At 39.2% G+C, this 20,823-nt stretch overlaps 1 protein-coding gene across 2 annotated transcripts; it reads right to left on the reverse strand.

Annotated features, from left to right (window-relative positions):
• Window positions 1-1,177: 1,177 nt before the first annotated feature.
• RNPC3 (RNA binding region (RNP1, RRM) containing 3) lies at window positions 1,178-17,303 on the reverse strand. 2 transcript variants are annotated; one of them, XM_075422259.1, is made up of 15 exons: window positions 17,058-17,303; window positions 15,853-15,900; window positions 14,621-14,739; window positions 13,417-13,497; window positions 12,572-12,683; window positions 12,015-12,083; window positions 10,366-10,514; window positions 9,283-9,408; window positions 8,260-8,396; window positions 7,205-7,366; window positions 6,944-7,038; window positions 6,806-6,864; window positions 6,159-6,291; window positions 5,127-5,199; window positions 1,178-2,357 (listed from the first exon to the last, which is right to left on the reverse strand). In XM_075422259.1, exons 1-14 carry the CDS (start codon window positions 17,301-17,303, stop codon window positions 5,140-5,142), a joined length of 1,596 nt encoding a protein of 531 aa, XP_075278374.1. In that variant the 3' UTR covers window positions 1,178-2,357; window positions 5,127-5,139. The 2 variants fall into 2 exon arrangements, with proteins under 2 accessions (XP_075278374.1, XP_075278373.1); XM_075422258.1 differs by having other exon boundaries at window positions 1,180-1,372.
• Between the last annotated feature and the right edge of the window lie 3,520 nt (window positions 17,304-20,823).

Genomic DNA, 20,823 nt, shown 5'->3' on the forward strand with positions numbered 1-20,823 from the left:
CTAATGAAGAAAAATTGCGAAATAATCCTGCATTCATTGCTTATATGCGATCTCGGAAGCCGGCCCCAGTGACTTGTTAAAAAAATAGAGGTCGTTTGACTTGAAATATCAAACAGAACAAAAATCTGAGGAGGAGGAAAAAAAACCCCAACAAACTACGAACAGCAGAAATGGGTATACAAAGAACCATTTGATTTAAGGGAATGAAAGCTTTGCCTTCTGACTTTAAAAAAAGTTCTCAACTGGATTGCAGAAGTTTCCTTAATAGACTATCAGAACAGTATGGTGGGGAGTATGTTCTGTTTGTTCTTTAATAATATACACTCACCCAGAACACCGCTTAGCTTTATTCGTAATGGAATGGCCACAGAACACTCAGAAATTTTTATTTAAGCAACTTTTTTTCACTTTTCTAAGTATCATAAACCCTTCAGAAGTTCTCATACACTGGGGGAGGAAGTTTTACTTTTCCTACTACTTTTGGCCTACTACTCCAACTACAGAGAAGAAACTAACCAGCAGCTACACAGTCCCCATGGAAACGCAGCAAATGAGCTAACACAAATTCCAGTAAAAGCATTTTAAAGTAATCTGCTAAGCCAGTCCATATTGAAAAAACAGCAAAGATACACTTATTTTGGTTCAGTAATCAATACTAGTGATTTAGGCTGTTTGCAGCTGGAATGATGAAACAACAAAAGTCTTTACACCAGCCTGTTACCACACCATCAACTATGAATTCATATTTTATGGAGTAATTTTCTCCTTAAATCCACTGGACTCTCTTGCAAGGAAGTGTCATTGCAACGTTTCCTGCGTGGCTTTAGAAAGTCACGCTAATCTTCCTAGCATGTAAGAAATGTTACTATGCAACCTCCACAGCACTCACTAAAATGAGATTATCCTTAGATTTTCTTTTTTCAACCTGAAACACTAACAGCTAAACATCACATTCAAGGAGGAAAGAATTCACTCTGGTGCGTATCAACATATACTCTGAATCATTTAGAACGTGCTGCACAATTGGATTGTTCAACTTTTCAAAGAAAAAAAGAGACACCACAAAACCAAAATGGTGTCTTCCTCCTCCTCCTTCTCACTCCCAAAACCCAGAACAAAACAAGTCAAAATGAAGAGGAAAGGACAACATGAAGAGGAAGGCAATAATTTATTAGAGATTTCACAAGCAAACTAAGACACATTTATCTTGTGACAGTTTGAAGATATCTGGAATCTTTAAGATGAGAAAATTTCTACTCTGCCTTTAATACTTTAGAAATGCTACTACGCACAGTTCAGTGACTCCCGATGATTACACTGCTTCTTCCCCCAGCTTGATAATACTTGAAAAGAGATGGAACACGAAAGGGACCTGGAACATCACAAAGACATGTTAAAAATAAGAACAAACAGAAAATAGTAGTGTTATGCTTTCTTTTGACAACTAAATTGAAAGATGCTTAATATTTAGAAAAGTGCTGAATGCCTGAAAAAAAGTGACTTAATAGATACAGGCAATATTAACTTTATATTAAGTTAAACAATAATATAATATGAAACCCACAAGAAAAATATAAGTCACTGGCAACAACACTACCTCAGTTCAGAGAACAATCTTAAAAGCAACAACAAAAAGGTAGCAGTGATTAATAGTTGATTAATAGTTCAGTTCCAAATACTTCATTGTGAGATACTGTTAGATTTTCTTCTCTCCTCAAAAAAGAAAAGAGTAAGGAATGTACAAACTAAGTCAGCTACAGATTGATTCTCATATACTAGGACAACAGCAGTCACCAAATGATCTAAAATATCGGCCAAGCCTTAAATATTATTAAGAATTGCTCTGCAACATATTTTAACTAATGTACATGTTATTTATTATGTTTTAACTAACATACATGTTCTAATGGAAGATGCACCTGCCCATGGCAGGGGGGTTGGAACTAGATGATCTACCAGGCCCCTTCCAACCCAAACCATTCTATGATTCCATGATATGATTATTATTGTATTTATTTAAAGAAAAACAAGAAGAAATCCTCAGTGTGAGCTCAGCACAGCTCCAGTGAAACACTTCTAGCTCATACAAGCTAAGGAACTGGACCACAAATTAGCAAGTTGTAAGACCTTTGAGGGAGAAGATTTTTCCCCCCCGCCCTCCCCAAGGAGTGCCTTTTGCTTTTACAATAACCAGACTTGTTCAAGCTCTGAAACATGTAAACTTCTCCCCACACCTACTCTATATGAAAACTTAGATGTAGTTGAGTGCTCTGGAAAACATTGCACAAAAAAGGATACAACAAGAAAGGATACACTCTGCATGACAGTATTACTGCAGTATTTACGCAGGAATGTTTCTAAAGAAGAACAGCAGAATGTGGTTTAATTTTACTTGATTCTCAGTATTGCATACACATAATTTATGCTACCTATCAAAAGTAAATATGCCTCTTTAATAAAATACAGTTTTGACCCCTTATGAGATTTAATGAGGGCTGAATGAGTCCACCAACACTAAGCTCCATATTCAAAAGTAAATACATTTTTTGACAACTTGAACTACCAGGACAACACCAGATCTTTCCATCTCATTAATTCTCCTTCAATTCTTTACTATTTTACAGACTCACTTTTTCCATCAGGTCCAAAACCCAACCATATTTCCATTCAATGCAGGCTTTCAAGTCACTTCTTCCCTAAGAAGCAGCTGGTGACCTCTCAACATTAGTTTCTTCTGCATAACCTTTCTCTCACACAGCTGTATTTTAGCTACAGAAAAAGTAGCCACCCCAAATATTAACTGAAATTTTTGCCAGTCCATCAAGAAAAAGACATTTCAGCCAGCAAGGAGTTACACGGTATTTTTATAAACCATATGTATTATTTTCTCTACAATGGACAAAACCCTTGTAGAGAAAATCTAAAAAATACTAAAAATATTTGCAATAACATCAATGAATTTAACACAGCTTCTCCCTGCTTAAAAATAATCACAAGTTTAGCTTATGTCAATTTAGTTGTTTAAAAAAAACCAAAAAAACCAACAGTGAGATGCAGGATACAGATCAAATTTGAAGTCTCTCAAATGTTTGCATACACTTGTTTATACACAGCTTTATGTTTCAAATGAAGTTCTGACACTGTTCTTCCTTACAGACTCAGATTTCTATCTTGGAATTCTGCATCACAAATCAGCATTCATCAGAATATTTCAGCAGGAACAGGAAAACATAGCCATGCAGAAATAGCGTTCAGTTTCATCATTAGTTGGGAAGTGAAATAAATATTTTTAGTTAAACCTCATAGATCCCCAGAAATCTCTATTAGTCTACGGCATATTTTGTGACCTTTACATACAAACGGCCAAAGTAAGGAAGAAGTTCTGTTCATGATACATTAAACCAATGACACCAAGGTAACTCATGTACACTTCCAGGTGCACAAAGAAGTCTTGCATAAGTATGCATTTGCTCACTCTAAAAAAAGCTTCTGAGTTGATCATCAGCATGATTAATAACCAAATAAGCACCTCATTATTTTCTTTATGCAATTAAAGTGTTATTTTGCATGTTTAGTGAAGTCAGAATCAGATTTAATGTACAAAATTAACTGGAAAGACATGGAATTCCTAAAAGAATAAAAGTGTTCAGACTTCATTTATAAGGCTTTTCAATAGCTAAAATACTTCATGTTTCTTTTTTGAATTTAAAGAAACCTTAGTAATTTTCTTAGTAGACACTGGGTAACAAAAATATAAATACAAGGGTTTTTTCTAACAAGGAAGGAGTAAGAAACAAGAATAAAACATTCCCATAAACACTTGTTCCTAACAGAATACTTTAGCCAAGGCTCATTTGTCTCTTTTCAATGATAAATACAGAAGAATGCCTGTAAAAAAAGCAATACTTCATTTGATAAATACAGATTTTGCAAACAACAAATCAATGACTTAAAGTAGGAACTGGTAAGACCAAATAGCATCTCAGAAATGAGAGAAACAAGCTCAAACATGATCTGATGAAAAAATCCTGAGACAACTGACAGAACAAGAAACCTACAATTAAAGTTACTGTGATAAATAGAAATACTACCCTCACAATAACCATACTGTGGGCTCTGCAAGCAATTTTTAAAAATCAAAACCAGCTATTCATATTCTTTATTTTAAAGTTTTTTAGATTTCAGAGTTTTTTCCAAAGTAACAATCATCAAAACATCTAGACGAAAAACGTATTGTGGAGTAAACAGAACGTATCAGAAACATTCAGTCTGAGCTCTGAGTTCACAAGGTCTTGGGGGGAGGCATAACAGTGACACCCAACTGCAATCCATAATTAAGTTAAATACCCTTTAAATTTGAGCTAGCTGATCTATCAGAGAGTACAGATTGAGAAATAAGTGCTTCTAATTCTTGCACCAGTTACTTCACGTCCTAATTTGAGAAAGTTCACTACTCAAATGTTTTTAGGCCATGAAACCCCTCACAGTTAAATTAGAGCTGATTTTGCTTGAGTTACTCTCATATAAAGAAAATACTTAGAGTAAGCAGTAGTGAAGTAAAGCTACATGATAGGAAATAAAGTTAAATAGTGATTACTCTCTGCTAAAAATTACTTTCCCATGAAGTTTAGACAATAACGCCAAAAATGAGGACCTGTGCATTCTACAAAAAAGGAAGCCTTGATCAACGCAACATTAAGCGTCACTTTCTGACACAGTATCCTTTCTTAAATCAGGCAAGTTTACAGGATGCTGCAACCAAGTTAGCAAAGCCAAAGTTCCTTTACAGTCCTAGCAGAAGCGAGTTTATTTCTGGAAATGGTTTTTAAGTATCCCTTTACAATAGTGGGGATGGAAGGGCAGGAGAAAAGAGGCAGCCCTTTTCAAAGCCAAAACCTCAGAAGATTACTAAAAGTTAAGTGGTCAGATTCCACAGAGTTATTCTCCCTAGCTCCCCGGATTAAGGATTAGAGAAACTGACAACTCCCCCAGGATATAAGGATTAGGAAATGGCAGTCTCCGAGTTTCTAAACAGAGGAAGAAACAACATTTTAAACTCATACCACCTATACACCTTAAACCCCAGCCTGTATCTTTATTTTTATTCTCAGGCAGAGAATCCATACCTTGTGCAGTGTTCTATTTTTTTCTTTTCCCTTCATTGGCATCCTGTTTTGGTCTAGCTGAACGAGCAAATTGCTGAGATTCTGTTAAGGACTAAAAGTGTCAGTGATAAACAGATGCCAATCAAGAAGCAAAAAAGAAGTATTATTTCAGCAACAGATATTTTATAAAGTGGTCTTTATCTGTCAATCAATTCTACTACAGTATTGAATATTATAACAATAATGTCTATTAGTCAAAGATTAGGACTTTACTGATCTGCAGCCGAAAAAATTTTAAAAGAGCTTATCCAAGAGTTTACAATACTAAGAAAACAAGGAGGACTAACTGGGAATGGGTTAGGTGCAAACAGAACAACTACAGCAGGATGAATACTTGATATTTACAATTCTCCATGCCAGCACGTTAATTCCATAACTTCGATGTCTCAGTAGGTATTTGGGAGGAAAATAGCTAAAACAAACATAGAGGTTTGCGTGAACACGAGTACAAAGAAAAGGAAATAAACTATGAAACATTTAAGTGAAAAACAAGAAAGGACAGGAAGAGATTTAGAAAACTTATACACAGAAAATAGGGCAATGCAATCTAAAAGTATACAGGCCCAAAAAGTAACTGATAGTTCAACTGGAGATGCAGTCTAAATATAGACCACTGACTCTGACAGGAACATTTCATTATGTTCTTAATTTTGCAAACGCAGGCTTCACCAAGTCAAAAACCCTACTTCATTTATATACAATGGTCATACAAGGGAAATTTCATTTTGTATTGTGTTTGCAGAATCAAACAGCTAGGACCAGAGAAGTCAATTTTATTGTCTTAAAGCACTTCTACTTTCCTATCTCAGAAGAGGTGCCTCTATATATTTTTCAGTTATCATAACAATAGTACACGATGCTATGCTGCCTGGTTTTCTTAAGGTATTTCCTCCTTCCATAGATTTCTAATAAGTAGAATACTATGACAAGAAAAGTAGAGATTGATTGACAGACTACAAAGAATATAATGTACATGTTTGAAGAAAAAGATACAACCACCATGGGTTTTTCAAATAAGACATATCCATTTGCTTCTTTTAGAGCTTTAGCAGCTGCTTTTTCATTTGGAAGTCCAATGAAAGCCTGTCCCTTCATACGTCCTTCTTTCATCAAACGTATATCAAACCTAGAGGCAAAATTAAGAATTGGGAATTACTCATATTTAAACACACTTTCGTATTTCACAGTACAAATACGTTTCTCATGCTTCAAGTTGGAGAAACAGCAGAAATGGAAACAGAGCCTACAAGCAGCAATTATGTCACTGGAGACCATTTTACCTGGGCGAACCACCTAGTAAAAAGTGACATTAGACCGTAAGATGACAAATTGGTGTGTGACTGTAGTAAATATGACATACGCAAAATGATCAGCTACACACAGTCATCCACACTATTCATTCTGTGTCGCTTCGCCAATAAACAGTATATTTGGTAACAAAAATATAAAAGCAAAATAGTAGGGTTTTCAGACATTGTTGAAAAAATAATTCTATTTCTTTTTCAGATGAAATGCATTTTTCACCATAGAAATACAGAAGCATGAAGGAAAAAGATTACTAGTTTTTAAATCACAATTTTCACCTGTATTACAGAGTTAACATAAAATGCGTAATTTTAACCATTATCAAATTAACTTACATATTTCTTTCCACTTCTGACTGGAAGTCAACATATCTTCCAAAAATGAACTTGAGATCCTGAAATTAAACGGTAGGTATAAAAGGAAAGCTGATAAAAAGCCCTTTTGATAAATATTTAATCTGTTTATCTACCTACCTTTTCTTGAACTTGTTTAGCTAAATTCTTCAAATATATCCTGCAATTTGGATCACCTGGCTCATAGTTCTTGAAAACAGAAAATTTTTCCATTTCTTGAAGAAGAAAAACAATGTTTTAGCTCACTTAATTACTTTGTATTTTTGCTCAGGATAAAATAACTAAATCTAATATATGATCAATTAGTGAAGGAAATATTTTAAAAATTTGTTGCAACAAATCAAAGAACTATTATTAGATAATTTATTCTCATAGTTATACCTTCTCTAGAAAGTCTGTTTTTTTCTAGATCTCTTCTAGAAATAAATTCTGATGGTATTTCATCATCCTCCTCTTCAATTTCCATTTTGTCATTTGAGCTAGGAGCTGGGAAAATCCTTCCAAAGCCTGTATTATTGGTTTCTTCTGTGGTAGCACAAAGGTCTGAAATTTCAATGCGTTACGTAAGTGGTTTGTAAGTTTGTTCACAAAAGGATCAACAGCAGGCAAAAAATATACTCCTTTTAGTAACATTTTAATATACTAGACTTTGTAAAGCAATTTGAACACATCCTTAAAGAAATGTATCTTAATCCCTGGTTTGACAAACACCTGCTCTATATGATCCTATAAAACTGACTGTACTACAAATCAAGCCATGTCACATGCCAGTTGAGGTAAAATTAGCCTTGCTGTTCAAGCCTGTATCCATTTCAATGGTTCACCTAATTTTCATTCAAAGAAACCGTGTATTACTGTCAAGTACCAAGAAACACAGACTGACCATAACACTGTAAGAAACCATCACACCTCATTGCTATTATCGTGCAACATTTTTATAGCAGATAATCAGTGCATCACAGGCAAAGAGTTGGCAACCACTTGAATGCTGCTCTCTCGGAGCCAGAAGAGGAAAATCTGAAATTAGCCTGATACATTCAATTACGCTATACAACACTGAGAATGCATTTGCAATATATTTGCTAAAAACATCCTAACATTTAAAAGAGCACAGTTGACCATAAGGACACAGATAATGTAAGAAAGAGACCTTTAAAATCCTGTAGATCTTTTACTGTACCAAAGGACAGAATTCTATGCTTTAACACGCAAAAAACAGCAAATGCAGACATGACACAAGCTGGTGTTCTTAAGCAAATGCTAATGTATTGTTCTTAAGCAAATGCTAATGTATTGTTCTTAAGCAAATGCTAATGTATATCATTTATGAAAACTCGAGTAGAAAAGAATTCCCTGGCCTAAATTTCAGCAGCCTTCTACACACTGAAACCACATGAAGTTAATATTGAATACACTTGAAGTACAAACTCTCTTACCATTTTTTTCTTTTTTTTCTGAGTTTGTCTGAAGAACAGCTGGGATGTCAGTGGTAATATGGAACTCAATTTTTTTATGACCTATATGCCGTGGCTGCTCAAAGACATCCGAAGGTGACAGTGTAGGGTGCAAATTACTGTTTAAAACAACATGTTAATTAAAGATTCAGACACTGATAAATGCATAGTCAAATAAAAGATTTCTTCCAGATAGATTTTATGCTGCTGTTTACCACAAATACATGAGTGCTCCATTTGATAAATGTCACCCAATACAGTTCAAGTTGATTAAAACACTGCAAATACATTAAGTGTGGCTGGCAGCTAGAGCAAAAAGAAGTAGTACATACAACATTACAGTACAGACAGGCAATTAAGAAAAACTTTATCAGTAACTTAAACACGAAAAAAATGGCCTTGCTGCTGCTCTCACATAGTGTAAAAATATATCAAGTTTTTTAAAATATACTAAATCACTTGGAGGAGGAGAAAGGCTGTCAATAAAAATGCATTTGCAATTCATCATCACTACACAAAGATACTATGCAGGCGTCTACTGTGTCAGTCATGCAGTTCCAAAAACCAAAATTATTTAATCAGTTTTTAGTATTCTGGTTTCACACCCCCCCCTTTATTTTTTTCTATTTTAAGAAGTATCCCAAACAACAAATCCAGATTCCTCCTCTTAGAGCTGTGATATGAAATTGTTTCTGTTTTTTTTAATGAAAAATGGACTTATATTAGTTTGATAGCAAGAGAAACACAGAGCTCGAACCAGGCACACTTTACAGACCAAGGCTGCTGAGCAGACCTGCATTCAAATTACATGAAAATTTTGACCTTTAGAGCAATAAAGCCAAGTATGAGGATATGGGAAAACCAACTCCACTATCAAATTTACATATTAGTGAAGAATGCTTGTATTAGAACAGCAACACTGAAGCAAACATGATATAGAGAACATAATTTAATAAAACGAATACTCTTCTGAAAAAGTGCAAAACCCACAGAAATAATACAAACCTGTGGGGAGTACACACAGGCACATTCAATAAGTCTTTAATTCTTTGCTTTTTTCTAACACCACGCCTCTTAGTGTTTATCGGTCTTTTAGGCTGAAGGGTTGCTAATTCCATCAACTTGGTCATTCTATTTTAAACAAAATATAAAAAAAAGAAGAAAAGTGGTTTACAGTTTATTTGAAAATGCTCATTTTGAAAACACTTCCCCCTCCTTTAAAGCCCTAGAGATACAACTTTCCAGAACAGGAGTTACTGTCAAGCTGCCTTAAGACCTAAACTACATTAATAAACTATAACACACAGCAAATCAATACACATAGAGTAAAGGAGCATCACTTAAGTAACCGATCAAAATCGTAACGAGTCCAATGATGCCCCTTCCTTCCCCAAGCATGCACCTAATTAGGATACTAAAGCTGCAGAAATGCTAAGAGGCTCCAAGCTCAACCTTTTTTTATACTATTTCCACTTGACAGGAGTGCCTCTTTCCAAATGAATGTATTTTCTGAATATAGCACTGGGACTTTCCAATTTAGTTTTCAATTTAAATAGTATACAAAGAAAATTGCTTCTTCATTTGGTGTAAGTCAGAAGATTAAAAAAAGCTATGATGTAATTCAGTCCAAAACTGCAAGAGAATCCTCAGCACACAGAACCTCCCATTATTATTACTCCTAGCAATACACACTGACATACAAAGAATGTCTTGGAGGTCAGAGTGCAAATATGATTCAGGCCGAGTAGTTTACTCAGTAAAGATGTGGAAAAATGAAGAGTCCAGCAAAGAAATCAATTATTGCTTCCTTATACCTGCACACTCATTTCATTCTGAGTTTTTGTTTGTCTTTTGGATGTAGGAACAAAGGATAATTTGCACACCACGTGACCATTTTCCTTCTCTTACTGTCGTTCTACGTTCAATAGAAGGACGGTACTGTCCTTTTAAGTCACCCTGGAGCTTCCTTAAGCATCTGGAAAGATTATCTATTAACAGATTCCACCACTTGCTGAACTAGACGCTAGAAAAGTAAAACCACCACTTTAAAAGAACCCAAAAGCTTGCAAATGACTGTAGAATGCACACCTCTCCTTTTCCTCCTCATTATCACTTTCATATTCTGATTCATCTCCACTAGATAGTTGCTCTTCTTCCTCTTCAGGCAAAGGAGGCTCTTCAGGAGGCAGAGGTGGGATTGGAGGAGGTGGCACAGGCACTGGTAAATACTCTTCACACTAATTACAAGGAAAAGGTAAAAAAAGTAACTAAAGGTTTTAAGTAAAAACATCTGCATATCCTGTTTTCCTTTACATGACAAAACAGTCAAAGCAGTAAACTAGAACATGACAAGAAGGATTTTTTTAAAGTGTATTTATAGGCGTATTTTGCTAAATGAAAACTTTCCACAAGAAAAAAGTTTACTGCTTTCTGAAGCGTAACAGTGACTGTTTTCATTATTTTAATTTGACAAGTTAAAAAGTAGCAACCATGACCCTGGGCTTTTACTTTAAGTTTTACTTAAACTTTTACTTTTACTTTTAAAGCACACGGCTTTAACGACTTTCCTGAGAGGAATGCGGTCAAAACACACAGGAGGAGGCCTAAGCTCCCAAGCCATCTCAGTTTCTACACTGAAACTTCCACCACCTATCAACATTACATTTCTGTTTCTGTAAGAAGCAAGGATTTCATGAAAGGAATCAGTTTTTAAACTGAGGTTGCAAAAACTACACGGAAGGAATTCCCTACGTACAAAATCACCTCCAGCCCCACTTTCAACAATCTTACTACGCTTAACAGCTCCTTTTATGTACCATCGGTTCCATAAGGCACTGATGTCTTCTGGCATTAGAAATACTCTGTGTCCTTTAGAAACTGCTCTAAGGATTTCAAGGACTGGCTTCTTACCCTACTACTCTTTTTTGCACGACCACTAAATTCACAGTGCTTAACCTGGCCCAGTACCAGGCAACAAATAATATTATTCCCTGAAAATCAGTGTGAATTCATGTACTTGATAGATTTATGTCATCATTATCTTTACCAGCTAGTTCCCATGTTATTAGAAGCAGGTATTCTGTTACAGCAAACACAAAGTGCAGCAGAGCACAGCTTCACTATATCCAAATACTGTAGCTATCATTATTAATGCAGGTTCTCACTGGCTCTATCTTCCACTGGCAGTCAGTTAACTATCACAGCAACAGAGAACTGAGACTACAGAGCCAATTATTTCTTTTTCCCTTCAAAAACAGCTCCCCAGAAGACTCTGCCAGTTTCCCTCAACCTTGCCTCTTTCAAAAAACATCTTGGAGATGCAGCAAGTTAAATCCAGAAGTGCTGTATAATCTCATTAACAATCTGAATCTAATCAGAACTCAAAAAACCCGCATGGATCAAAGAACACATCTTCGTAAGGCAACGGGCTAGTGGTATTCTTCATTTCCTGTATCTGTAACATGGTGCTATAATCTCCCTTTTTTTATACTCAATAGTTTGAAATATTCCAGTGCTCCTGTCACACGTTTATATTTTTTTTGTTCTAAGTATAGCTATAAAGATTTGTTTAGAAGACTAACATGCACATCTCACCCAATGAAATGCAGCAGTATTTGCTATCTTCTAGAGATCTCTCCAACTTTTAGAAGTTTGAATTTAGATCTTCTATCGTGTTGCTAACATTTTAAATCGTGAATCCATTTTACACTACTTAAAACATATATTAAAGAAGTTACCATGGGAGGGCGAGCAGTAATTGGTCCAAAAGGTGGAGGAAGATTCATTTTATTCATAAGATGAAGTACCTGAAATGATTCAAGGTAAGTAAGATTTCCTTTAAATAAATAAATGAAAATAGTTCCTTGCTAGGTATCACAGTCAATAACTTCTGGCAGGTGTAAATCAGAATGGTTTACACAACTACACTGGTTATTAAACAGTGTGAAAGCCTGTGCTTGAGATCCATTGCTAACGGTAAGTATAAGCAACACCCTAGAAAGGCTAATCAAAAAAAATTAAGCATCTTTGCAAAATGAAGTAACAAGTACTCAAGTCACATCTAATTAGGAAGATCATATCCAGTTAAGACTTCAGTGACAATGAAGTAACAGTTACTTCCGGTCAATGAAATCTTCTTATCTCAACATAATAAAAAATTGATACTAGTTAACACTATCACAGAAAAACTAATTTAATATTTACTATGTCAAAAATTATTTCTGTGGATAATTAAAAGAGGAAAAAGGAAATACTTTTATTTTTAAACTTTCTGGTTTTGCTGTTTTTTACTTACCTGGACATAAAATTTGGGCACGCTTGCCAAGGCATTTGCTATATTTGCTAGAATTGTACTTGAAGGTGGTGGATACAAATATTTGAGGCAAGAATTGATGGGAAAGGTGAGGCTGAGGAAAAAAGATTAAGAACAAGGATTCTTAGCTCCACTGTCACATAATGACCGATAACAATTCATGATTACTAGAGTTTTAACTATTCACTACATTTAAAGTATCACTGAAATATTATTTTTTCCCCTAGAACAGTTTTGGGCCATTTGCATTATGTCTTTAACATCAGGGAGCAGTCCCCTAACATGACAGACTTACTGGGTTTGGGCACAATGAAAGTACATGCAGAAAGCCTAAAGCACATAGAAACAATCAATATGTCCAAAAGCACAACATAGCATGCTGTACAAACATCATAAACTCAATGCTCAAAGTACTGGATTTATTAGCCCAAAAAGAAATTTATTCTTCACATACACAAAAATGCAAATAGAGAAAAAAAGAACAAGAAAACTTTGAAAAAAAAAAATCAACAGTATTCTGCTGTTAACACTAGGACAACCCCCCCCCGTCCTCAAATTTTTCCCAAGAAAGCAATGCACCATTCTAGGCAGCTATTACGCGGTCCGCAGCTTCAGGGCTCAAAGCACCTGCCACTACACAACTCCAAGGGTTCTAACCTTGAAGAACTAAAACTTCATCTTTATGACAATTACTACAACTATGCATGTAGGACAGCAGCATACTATAAAACAAGACAGCGGCATTGTTTCTTGTTCACCAGTGTATAACACTTATTTCAAAGAAACTGTAACAGAATAAAATAATGAAGACATAAAAAACCACTAACCCATGGTTGGGTGCAATTCCATTCTCTATTTTAATACATTTCGGTTCTTTCTTCTCCTCTTCTTTCACTGGTTCTTCTGAACTGAAAAGTAATTTAGCATTAATTAAAACAGGGCAAAATTTAAGTGCCTTACATAATGTATGAAATATGTTTAATCTTTTACATTCAAAATATAAGAAATAGACTAGTAAGTATTTTTAGCAACTTTTATCAATGGCATTACTAAAGCAATTACAGTAGCCAAACTTCTAAGGCCCATGTAAATACATACTTACGCAGATTTAAGTAAATGTCCCTATATTTAAACAGTTCTGACTTAGATCTACTCACAAGAAAAGAACTATAATTACTTCATGTTACTCTCTTTTCAGCGACTGTTACTTTGCTCAGAGACAGTATAAAATCAAAGGTTTTATTTTGTTCATATTCAGAGAGTGGAATAAATAACTTCAAACCTCTATAGTTGATTTTAATTAAGCACTAGCACACAGCTTCTATTACTTGGTTACATATCACACAGGTAAACTTCAAAGCCTAACTATGCAACTTATTTTTTTAATTAAGTACTTGACAGACAATTGAAACCCACAGTTCTTGGTCACACTAGCATTAAATCTATTTATATTTTTTATTAAATATTACATATTCTTTAACTATTTGCAGAAAGACTTGGACAGTTTTATGTTTGTTCTGCTCATGCTTCAAGCTAGATACATGCAAAGAACTCCAGCTTAGAAGCCAGTGGCTGTAATAGTATAGTCGAATACAGTTATGCTAGCAGGTGTCAATTCTGCCTGACTCTTGATTAGACTGGAAAGAAACATTAGGAAAGCACTGCACATGCTGTTTAACAGTAAAAGAAAATTAAACCTCACACACACAAAAAAAGTAGAGAAGTCTTTTTTTAAACACAGGGAACTGTGCAACACAGAGGTCAGCTTACACAGACTGGAGTCTTCCTCTGTAAATGAGAACAATTAGGACCATCTGCTGATTAAGGGTGGGAACTATTTCATGATGATACCAAATGAAACAATACTAATAGGAGGAATGCAGTCACTTATCTATAGATCTGAACCTGCCTTTTAACGCTTCTAAATGCTTATGATTTATCCTTTGACTTAACAGTACTACGAAAGTATCACGAATAGGGAATTTCCCTTCCTTGACCACAAATATAGACACTAAATTATTATGCACATACCTTTTACAATTCTCTGACACAGAAGGCTGGCTAAGTAACTGCACTCTGTCTTGCTCCTTCGCAAATTCGACAACTAAGGTGTGACCTAAAAGTTTCAGCTGATGCAGTCTTGACAAAGCCTTCAAATAATTATAATGGAGAAAAGAAAGAAAGGGAGGGAAGAGGAAAAGCACCAGAATTATGTTAAAACATAACTGTGTTTTCGTTGGTTGACAAACTAGCCATAGGATGCCTTAAGCTTAGTCTGCGCCACTACAGACACAGGTAGTTCTGCACCAATCCTGCCTTCACAGCCCTGCTTTTAGCAGCCTCTTTCCTGCTAGCAGGAAGGAATGATGGTTGCACAGCTAGAACCACTGCAGAGACTTTGGTCATCTGAACACAGTAGCAAAGCTGTAGCCTTAACAACAATACTTATTACACAGCCTAATACATCTTCGTGATTTCAAGTAACCAACCTCTTGCTCATGAAGTGCAAGCATGCTAAAGTCCACTTGTAATAGCTGGGAATTTTAAAATCAAGATTTTTAACAGTGCCACTAGGAAGCTCTAGTGTTCTGCAAGTCCAGATCCAGGCTGCCAACAATCAACAAAAGCAACCTAAATTCAACACTGTTCACTTCACATAGTAACTTTTTTGGGTAGTATTTTACAGCATGGCCTGAAAAACAAAACACCACCAAAAAAGCAGGGTGTAACAGAGCAATTCGGGACACTGAATACATTGTTTGTATTACCTTTTTGGCATCCACATCCCCCATTAACACAGCAGCTTTCTTTTTCTTACCCAAGGTGGGCATTCAAGGCAGTCATGAATTATGTACATCACTATGTCTGGATTTTATGGCAAATATGCAATTATGCCAGAGACAAGTTTGTTTTACAGTTTATATATAAACTATATGCTGGTTTTATAGTTTATATTTAAATGCACACACACACTAGTAAAGGCCCTGATCATTTGCAACTCATCTAAGTTTGCCATGCTCTAAGTGACAGGTTGGACCAAGTGACTTCCACATGCCCCTTCCAACCCACCTTTCTTTCGACTCTACAGGAGTGTTCGTTTTATCAAATTATTCAAGCATCTCCTGAAACAGAACTCTAATACACACTGCTCTGCATTTTTTTCCCCTGACACCGTGTACTAGGTGATGTGTAAAACATTTGCAAGCACAAATGACAGTTCAGAAAAATGCTTTGCTAAAAAATTCAACAAACTCAGTACAAACCTTCACAGCTGCATTTTCACTGGGAAAGGTAGCAAATGCAGTATGTTTCTAGAAAACAAACAAAAAAATTGCCACAGTGAATTCAAATAAAAAAGGTATGAAATTGGATGTAAAACATATATCCACAAGTAATTTTTACATTCAGGTTTACATATCTGAAAGCTTCCTGACAGTGATCATTTCACTCCTGTGGGGCAAAGGTGAAGGACCAGTGAAATTTTTTCTTAAGAATTTAGGACAAGCACCTCCTGCATTCAGCAATTAAGACAGAAACCCAGCAGTCTGAGGAATACAGGAAAACAATTTTCTTTTCTAATGAGTAAAAGCCATCCCAAACCGCAAGTATGTACTGATAAAAGAAGTTTAAACCTCTTTTCAAAGCAGGAAATTTATTTCAGCACCTCTCAGTAGAACATTTTCATCAAAGCAACTCCCTAAAGCATTACGTTTCTTGCTACAAGTCATAACTATTGTTGTGCTCTGAAAGTTTGGATGGCTTCTAACTAACATTTTTCCCTTACTTTTTAAGTATAAAAAAATCTTCGTCCTCAGAGAGTACGCAGCTCATCTTAAATTTGTGATAACACACTTTATTACTTCATCTTGCCACTACATGATTAAGTTTTAAAAATCCAAAACATGAATACTGTTCTAATAGCAGCTATCAGAAAAATGATCGTCAGGAAGTCAGTATTTTTAATACCCAACAAAAGAAAGCATGACCCTGATACAGGCTGCGGACATCGTTTATCTGCAGTACTGCAGGAATGCAAGGCTCTTCCCAAACAGCATTTGTCACCAAACAGATGCTTCTATGTTTTTGTAATTCAGAGAAAGAAAAAAACAAAACTAAGATCTCAAGAGACAGACCTGTAAAATCGCACCCCTACGCCTACCAACAGAGCTTCTGAACTGCTTTACCACAGCCTTACTCCCAAGAACAAGCGAGCCAAAGCTGCGGCCCAGGGCACAAGACTTGCAGCCGCGGGGAGACGTGACCGCCTCGTCAGGCGCCCTCCCGACCGCTCCGCCGCGGCCTGCTCCGCCCCGCGCGGCGACCAAGAAGAGCCCTGACCCGGCAACCACGCTCACCCCCTCCTCGCAGCCCGCTCCGCGCCCCTGAGGCGCGGCAAACGGCCTAGGACTGCGGCAGACCTCTCCTCCCGCCCCCGCCGCCCGGAATCGGCCCGGACCCCGGCCCTCACCAGCCGCCCGTGGTCCGACAGGACGCGCACAGACACCGCCCCGAAGTGCTTCAGCAGATCCTCCTTCTCCGCCGCCGCCAGCTCAGCGGGCAGGTGCCGCACCAGCAGCGTCCGGCCACGCCGCCGCGCCACGCCGGGGTGAGGCGGGACGCCGGGCTGAGGAGGGACGCCGGGCTGAAGCGGGCTGGCGCCGGCACCCAGCCCCAGGCCGGCCGCCACGGGCCCCTCGGCGCCCGGCGCCGCCATCGCAGCGCGCACCGCCAGAGCACCACCCGCGCGCACCCGGAAGCAAGGGGACAAATCGCGCGAGAGCTGAGGCGGGGGCTGGGTCCTCAGGTCTCGCGAGACTGGCCGGGCTTAGGGGTGGGTGGCTGCCGGCGAGCAGTACGGGAAGCGGGCGCCGAGGCGGTCGTCCCGGCGCGGCGGGGTTGCGGGTTCGGGACGTGCCGGTGCGGACCGGCCCTGGCGCCGTGAAGGGGATCCGCTGGCGGCCGCGGGGCGGAAAGGGGCGAAAAGGGGCGACGCGGCGAGGTGTTGGGCCGGCTCTGCGGTCCCTCTGGGCGGAGGAGCAGTAGCCTCAGCTGACCGCCTCAGCTGACCGCCCCCTCCGTCTCGCTGGTCCCGGACTTGCCGTGAGCGCTGTGGTGGGCTGCCCGTGAGCCGATCTTTAGGGCCGTGCCTCTGTCAGGTGATGCTTTAGTCAAATGTGAAAGAATCATAGGATCGTTAAGGTTGGAAAAGACCCCTAAGATCATCAAGTCCAACCGTCAACCCAACACCACCATGCCTGCCAAACCATGTCCTGAAGTGCCATATCCACACGTTGTTTGAACACCTCCAGGGATGGTGACTCCACCACTTCCCTGGGCAGCCTGTTCCAACAGGGAAGGTGACTCTTCCCTTCTCCCCCCTCCTTAACACTTAAGAGCTTTTCTTCAGACTAAATTGTAAGAAGTTGCATTGCTTTCAAAATACCCTTCTCATTAGCCTTTAGCTGAAGAGACTTCTCTTTTCCTCCTGCCACTTCACCTGGACAGCAAGGTATTAAGCTTTTTCTGGCATAGACGTTAATGTGCTGCTTCAGGATCCAGCTGCGAAGTGTCTGGCCACGGCAAGCGGCATGGGTCAAGCACAGCCATAATTACAACCTGTAATTATGGGCGTGAGAGGGGCTTCAGCAGCGTAAGTAGTGAGTACAGAGGCACTTACCAGCCAGCTCCTACTGAAACCAGACAGACTGATCCAGAGCCAGCCTGTTTTCTGAGGCCAGAGGCTGTGATCTCAAAAGAGGGAAAAAAACCCACCAAACTTGACTGATGAAATCTCAGGTCTTACCACATGTACTTAGCTGGTTACTGGCTGGCAAAAGCACCACCTGTGTAGATAACTCCTGTCACTGGCTGTGGGTCTGACTGAGCCATAGTGCCTGATGCTGCTGTGCAGAGCCGTGGTGTCCAAGAGGACCTGGCCAGCAAGAGCACTGAGGGAGACCCAGGCTCTGGGCTGCACCGAAGCCAGCTACAGAGAACACATGCTTTGTAGGCTGTGCAGTATACCTGGTGAATAGGGAATAATTGTTTATTGTATTGTTCAATAGAAAAAATAAGGCCTTCAGTCCATAAAGTCCTCAAGGCCACTTCCTGTGCTTGAAGAGTCATGATAGACCTGGCACTGTATGTGCAGTACACCTGAAGGGTCTTAGGCCATGTTCATTTTGTGACTGAACACCGAAGATTTGGGGAAAGATCTAGCCATTGTGGGTGGTCACGGTGGTCTCACCAAGTAGATCAGATGACAGTCCAAGTTCATCCAGACGGGTTTGGGAATGAGCTGGGAAAAAAGACTAGGGAAGCGCAGGGTGTTCAAAAGGGATGTAGAAGAAAAGCAGAACTTTAGCAGCAATTTCTACAGAATCCATTACTGCATTTTTCTTGATGTTGTTAGTGTAGGCTAGGAAGTATGAACTTGGAAACAGGTGGAAGATTTGGCACAGTATGCAAATATGGCAGCATACTTTCTCTCTTGATGACACTAGTCGTACTGTTTTTTCTGAGGCTGTTGAAACTTAAAAAGTAACACTGGCTGGCCTAGTAAGTTTCGTGTGTGGCTTGTGGTTTGTATAAAGTCCAGGAGACTTTCTGGGACAGGCTGGTCAACACGCAGTTGTAGCAGATGGGAGCATCAGGATTGCAAAAGCAAGTCTGTGGTGGCTGTGCTGCTGCATCCTGTTTAAATTGGCCTGACTTTTAGTTCACTCCTGGGTAATGACATAGGAGAACATTTTATGCAGCAGGTCTGTGAAACATGGAGGCAAACCAAAATTCCGTTTCCCTTGTAGCTCTTCAGTACATTCCAATTCTTAATCTGCACATCAGTCACCAGATGGTGAAATAATGATATAACTTCAAATATGTTTTCCTCTGAGAACTAAGAAACACTGCTCTCAGTTCCAGTCAGTGCAGGCTGAGAAAAATGTGTATTTTTAGTGACATTGAACACTAAAGTGACAAGAACAATTTCATTGGAAACAACTCTAATATCTCATGGCTGTTCACCCACCTGTCCCTCTCAGCACAGAATCCCCCTCAGAGAAATTTTTTTTTTTAAATCTGTTCACCCTGATGGACCAGGCCCCCGAAGCTGAACATCTCTAGAGCAGAGGTTTAACAGAGTGTCATGCAAGTCAAGGTCATAAAAACGTGTGGGTTTTTTTTCCAAGATTGTTTTGGTTTAGCCTGCATAAATGCCAGGTGCCCACCAAACCGCTCTATCACTCCCCCTCCTCAGCTGGACAGGGGAGAGGAAATATGATGAAAGGCTCGAGGGTCGAGATCAGGATAGGGAGAGATCACTCACCAATTACTGTCACGGACAAAACAGATTGAACTTCTGGAGAAACGGGAGTTTAATTTATCACCAATCAAATCAAGTAGGACAATGAGAAATAAAACTAATCTTAAAACTCCTTCCCCCCACCCCTCCCTTCTTCCCAGGCTCAACTTCACTCCCGTTTCTCTCCCTCCTCCCCCCGACCGGTGCAGGGGGACGGGGAATGGGGGTTACATTCCGTTTATTACACATTGTCTCTGCTGCTCCTTCCTCCTCAGGGGGAGGACTCCTCACACTCTCCTCCGCTCCAACATGAGGTCCGTCCCATGGGAGACAGTTCTCCACAAACTCACTCCAATGTGAGTCCTTCCAAAGGGCTGCAGATCTTCACAAACTGCCTGAGCATGGGTCCCTACCATGGCGTGTAGTCCTTCAGGAACAGGCTGCTCCAGCGTGGGTCCCCCACGGGGTCACAAGCCCTGCCAGGAAACCTGCTCTGGCATGGGCTGCTCTCCACAGGTCCATAGGTCTTGCTGGGAGCCAGCTCCAGCATGCGCTGCCCATGGGTTCACAGCTTCCTTCAGGCATCCACCTGCTCCGGCATGGGGTTTTCGACAGGCTGCAGGTGGAGATCCGCTCTACCGCGGACCTCCATGGACTGCAGGGGGACAACCTGCCTCACCATGGTCTTCTCTATGGGCTGAAAGGAATCTCTGCTCTAGCACCTGGAGCATCTCCTCCCCCTCCTTCTTCACTGACCATGGTGTCTACAGGGTTGTTTCTTTCACATCATCTCACTCCTCTCTCTCGACTGCCATTTCACTGCAGGTTTTTCCCCTTCTTAAATATGTTGTCACAGAGGCGCTACCACCGTTGCTGATTGGCTTGGCCTTGGCAAGTGGTGGGTCCATCTTAGAGCTGGCTGGCACTGGCTTTA

The sequence above is a fragment of the Opisthocomus hoazin genome, chromosome 6 (genome assembly GCF_030867145.1).
Source record: "Opisthocomus hoazin isolate bOpiHoa1 chromosome 6, bOpiHoa1.hap1, whole genome shotgun sequence".
In the NCBI taxonomy this organism is placed as follows: Eukaryota; Metazoa; Chordata; class Aves; order Opisthocomiformes; family Opisthocomidae; genus Opisthocomus; species Opisthocomus hoazin.

Excerpts from the sequence above, each read along its gene's own strand:
- RNPC3 (XM_075422259.1), bottom strand. The coding sequence starts at position 17,303 with ATGGCGGCGCCGGGCGCCGAGGGGCCCGTGGCGGCCGGCCTGGGGCTG. Across the intron at positions 12,684-13,416 it reads GGAATTGCACCCAACCATGG|CCTCACCTTTCCCATCAATT; the intron begins GTTAGTGGTTTT and ends TTTTTTCCTCAG. Across the intron at positions 12,084-12,571 it reads TGCCCAAATTTTATGTCCAG|GTACTTCATCTTATGAATAA; the intron begins GTAAGTAAAAAA and ends GAATCATTTCAG.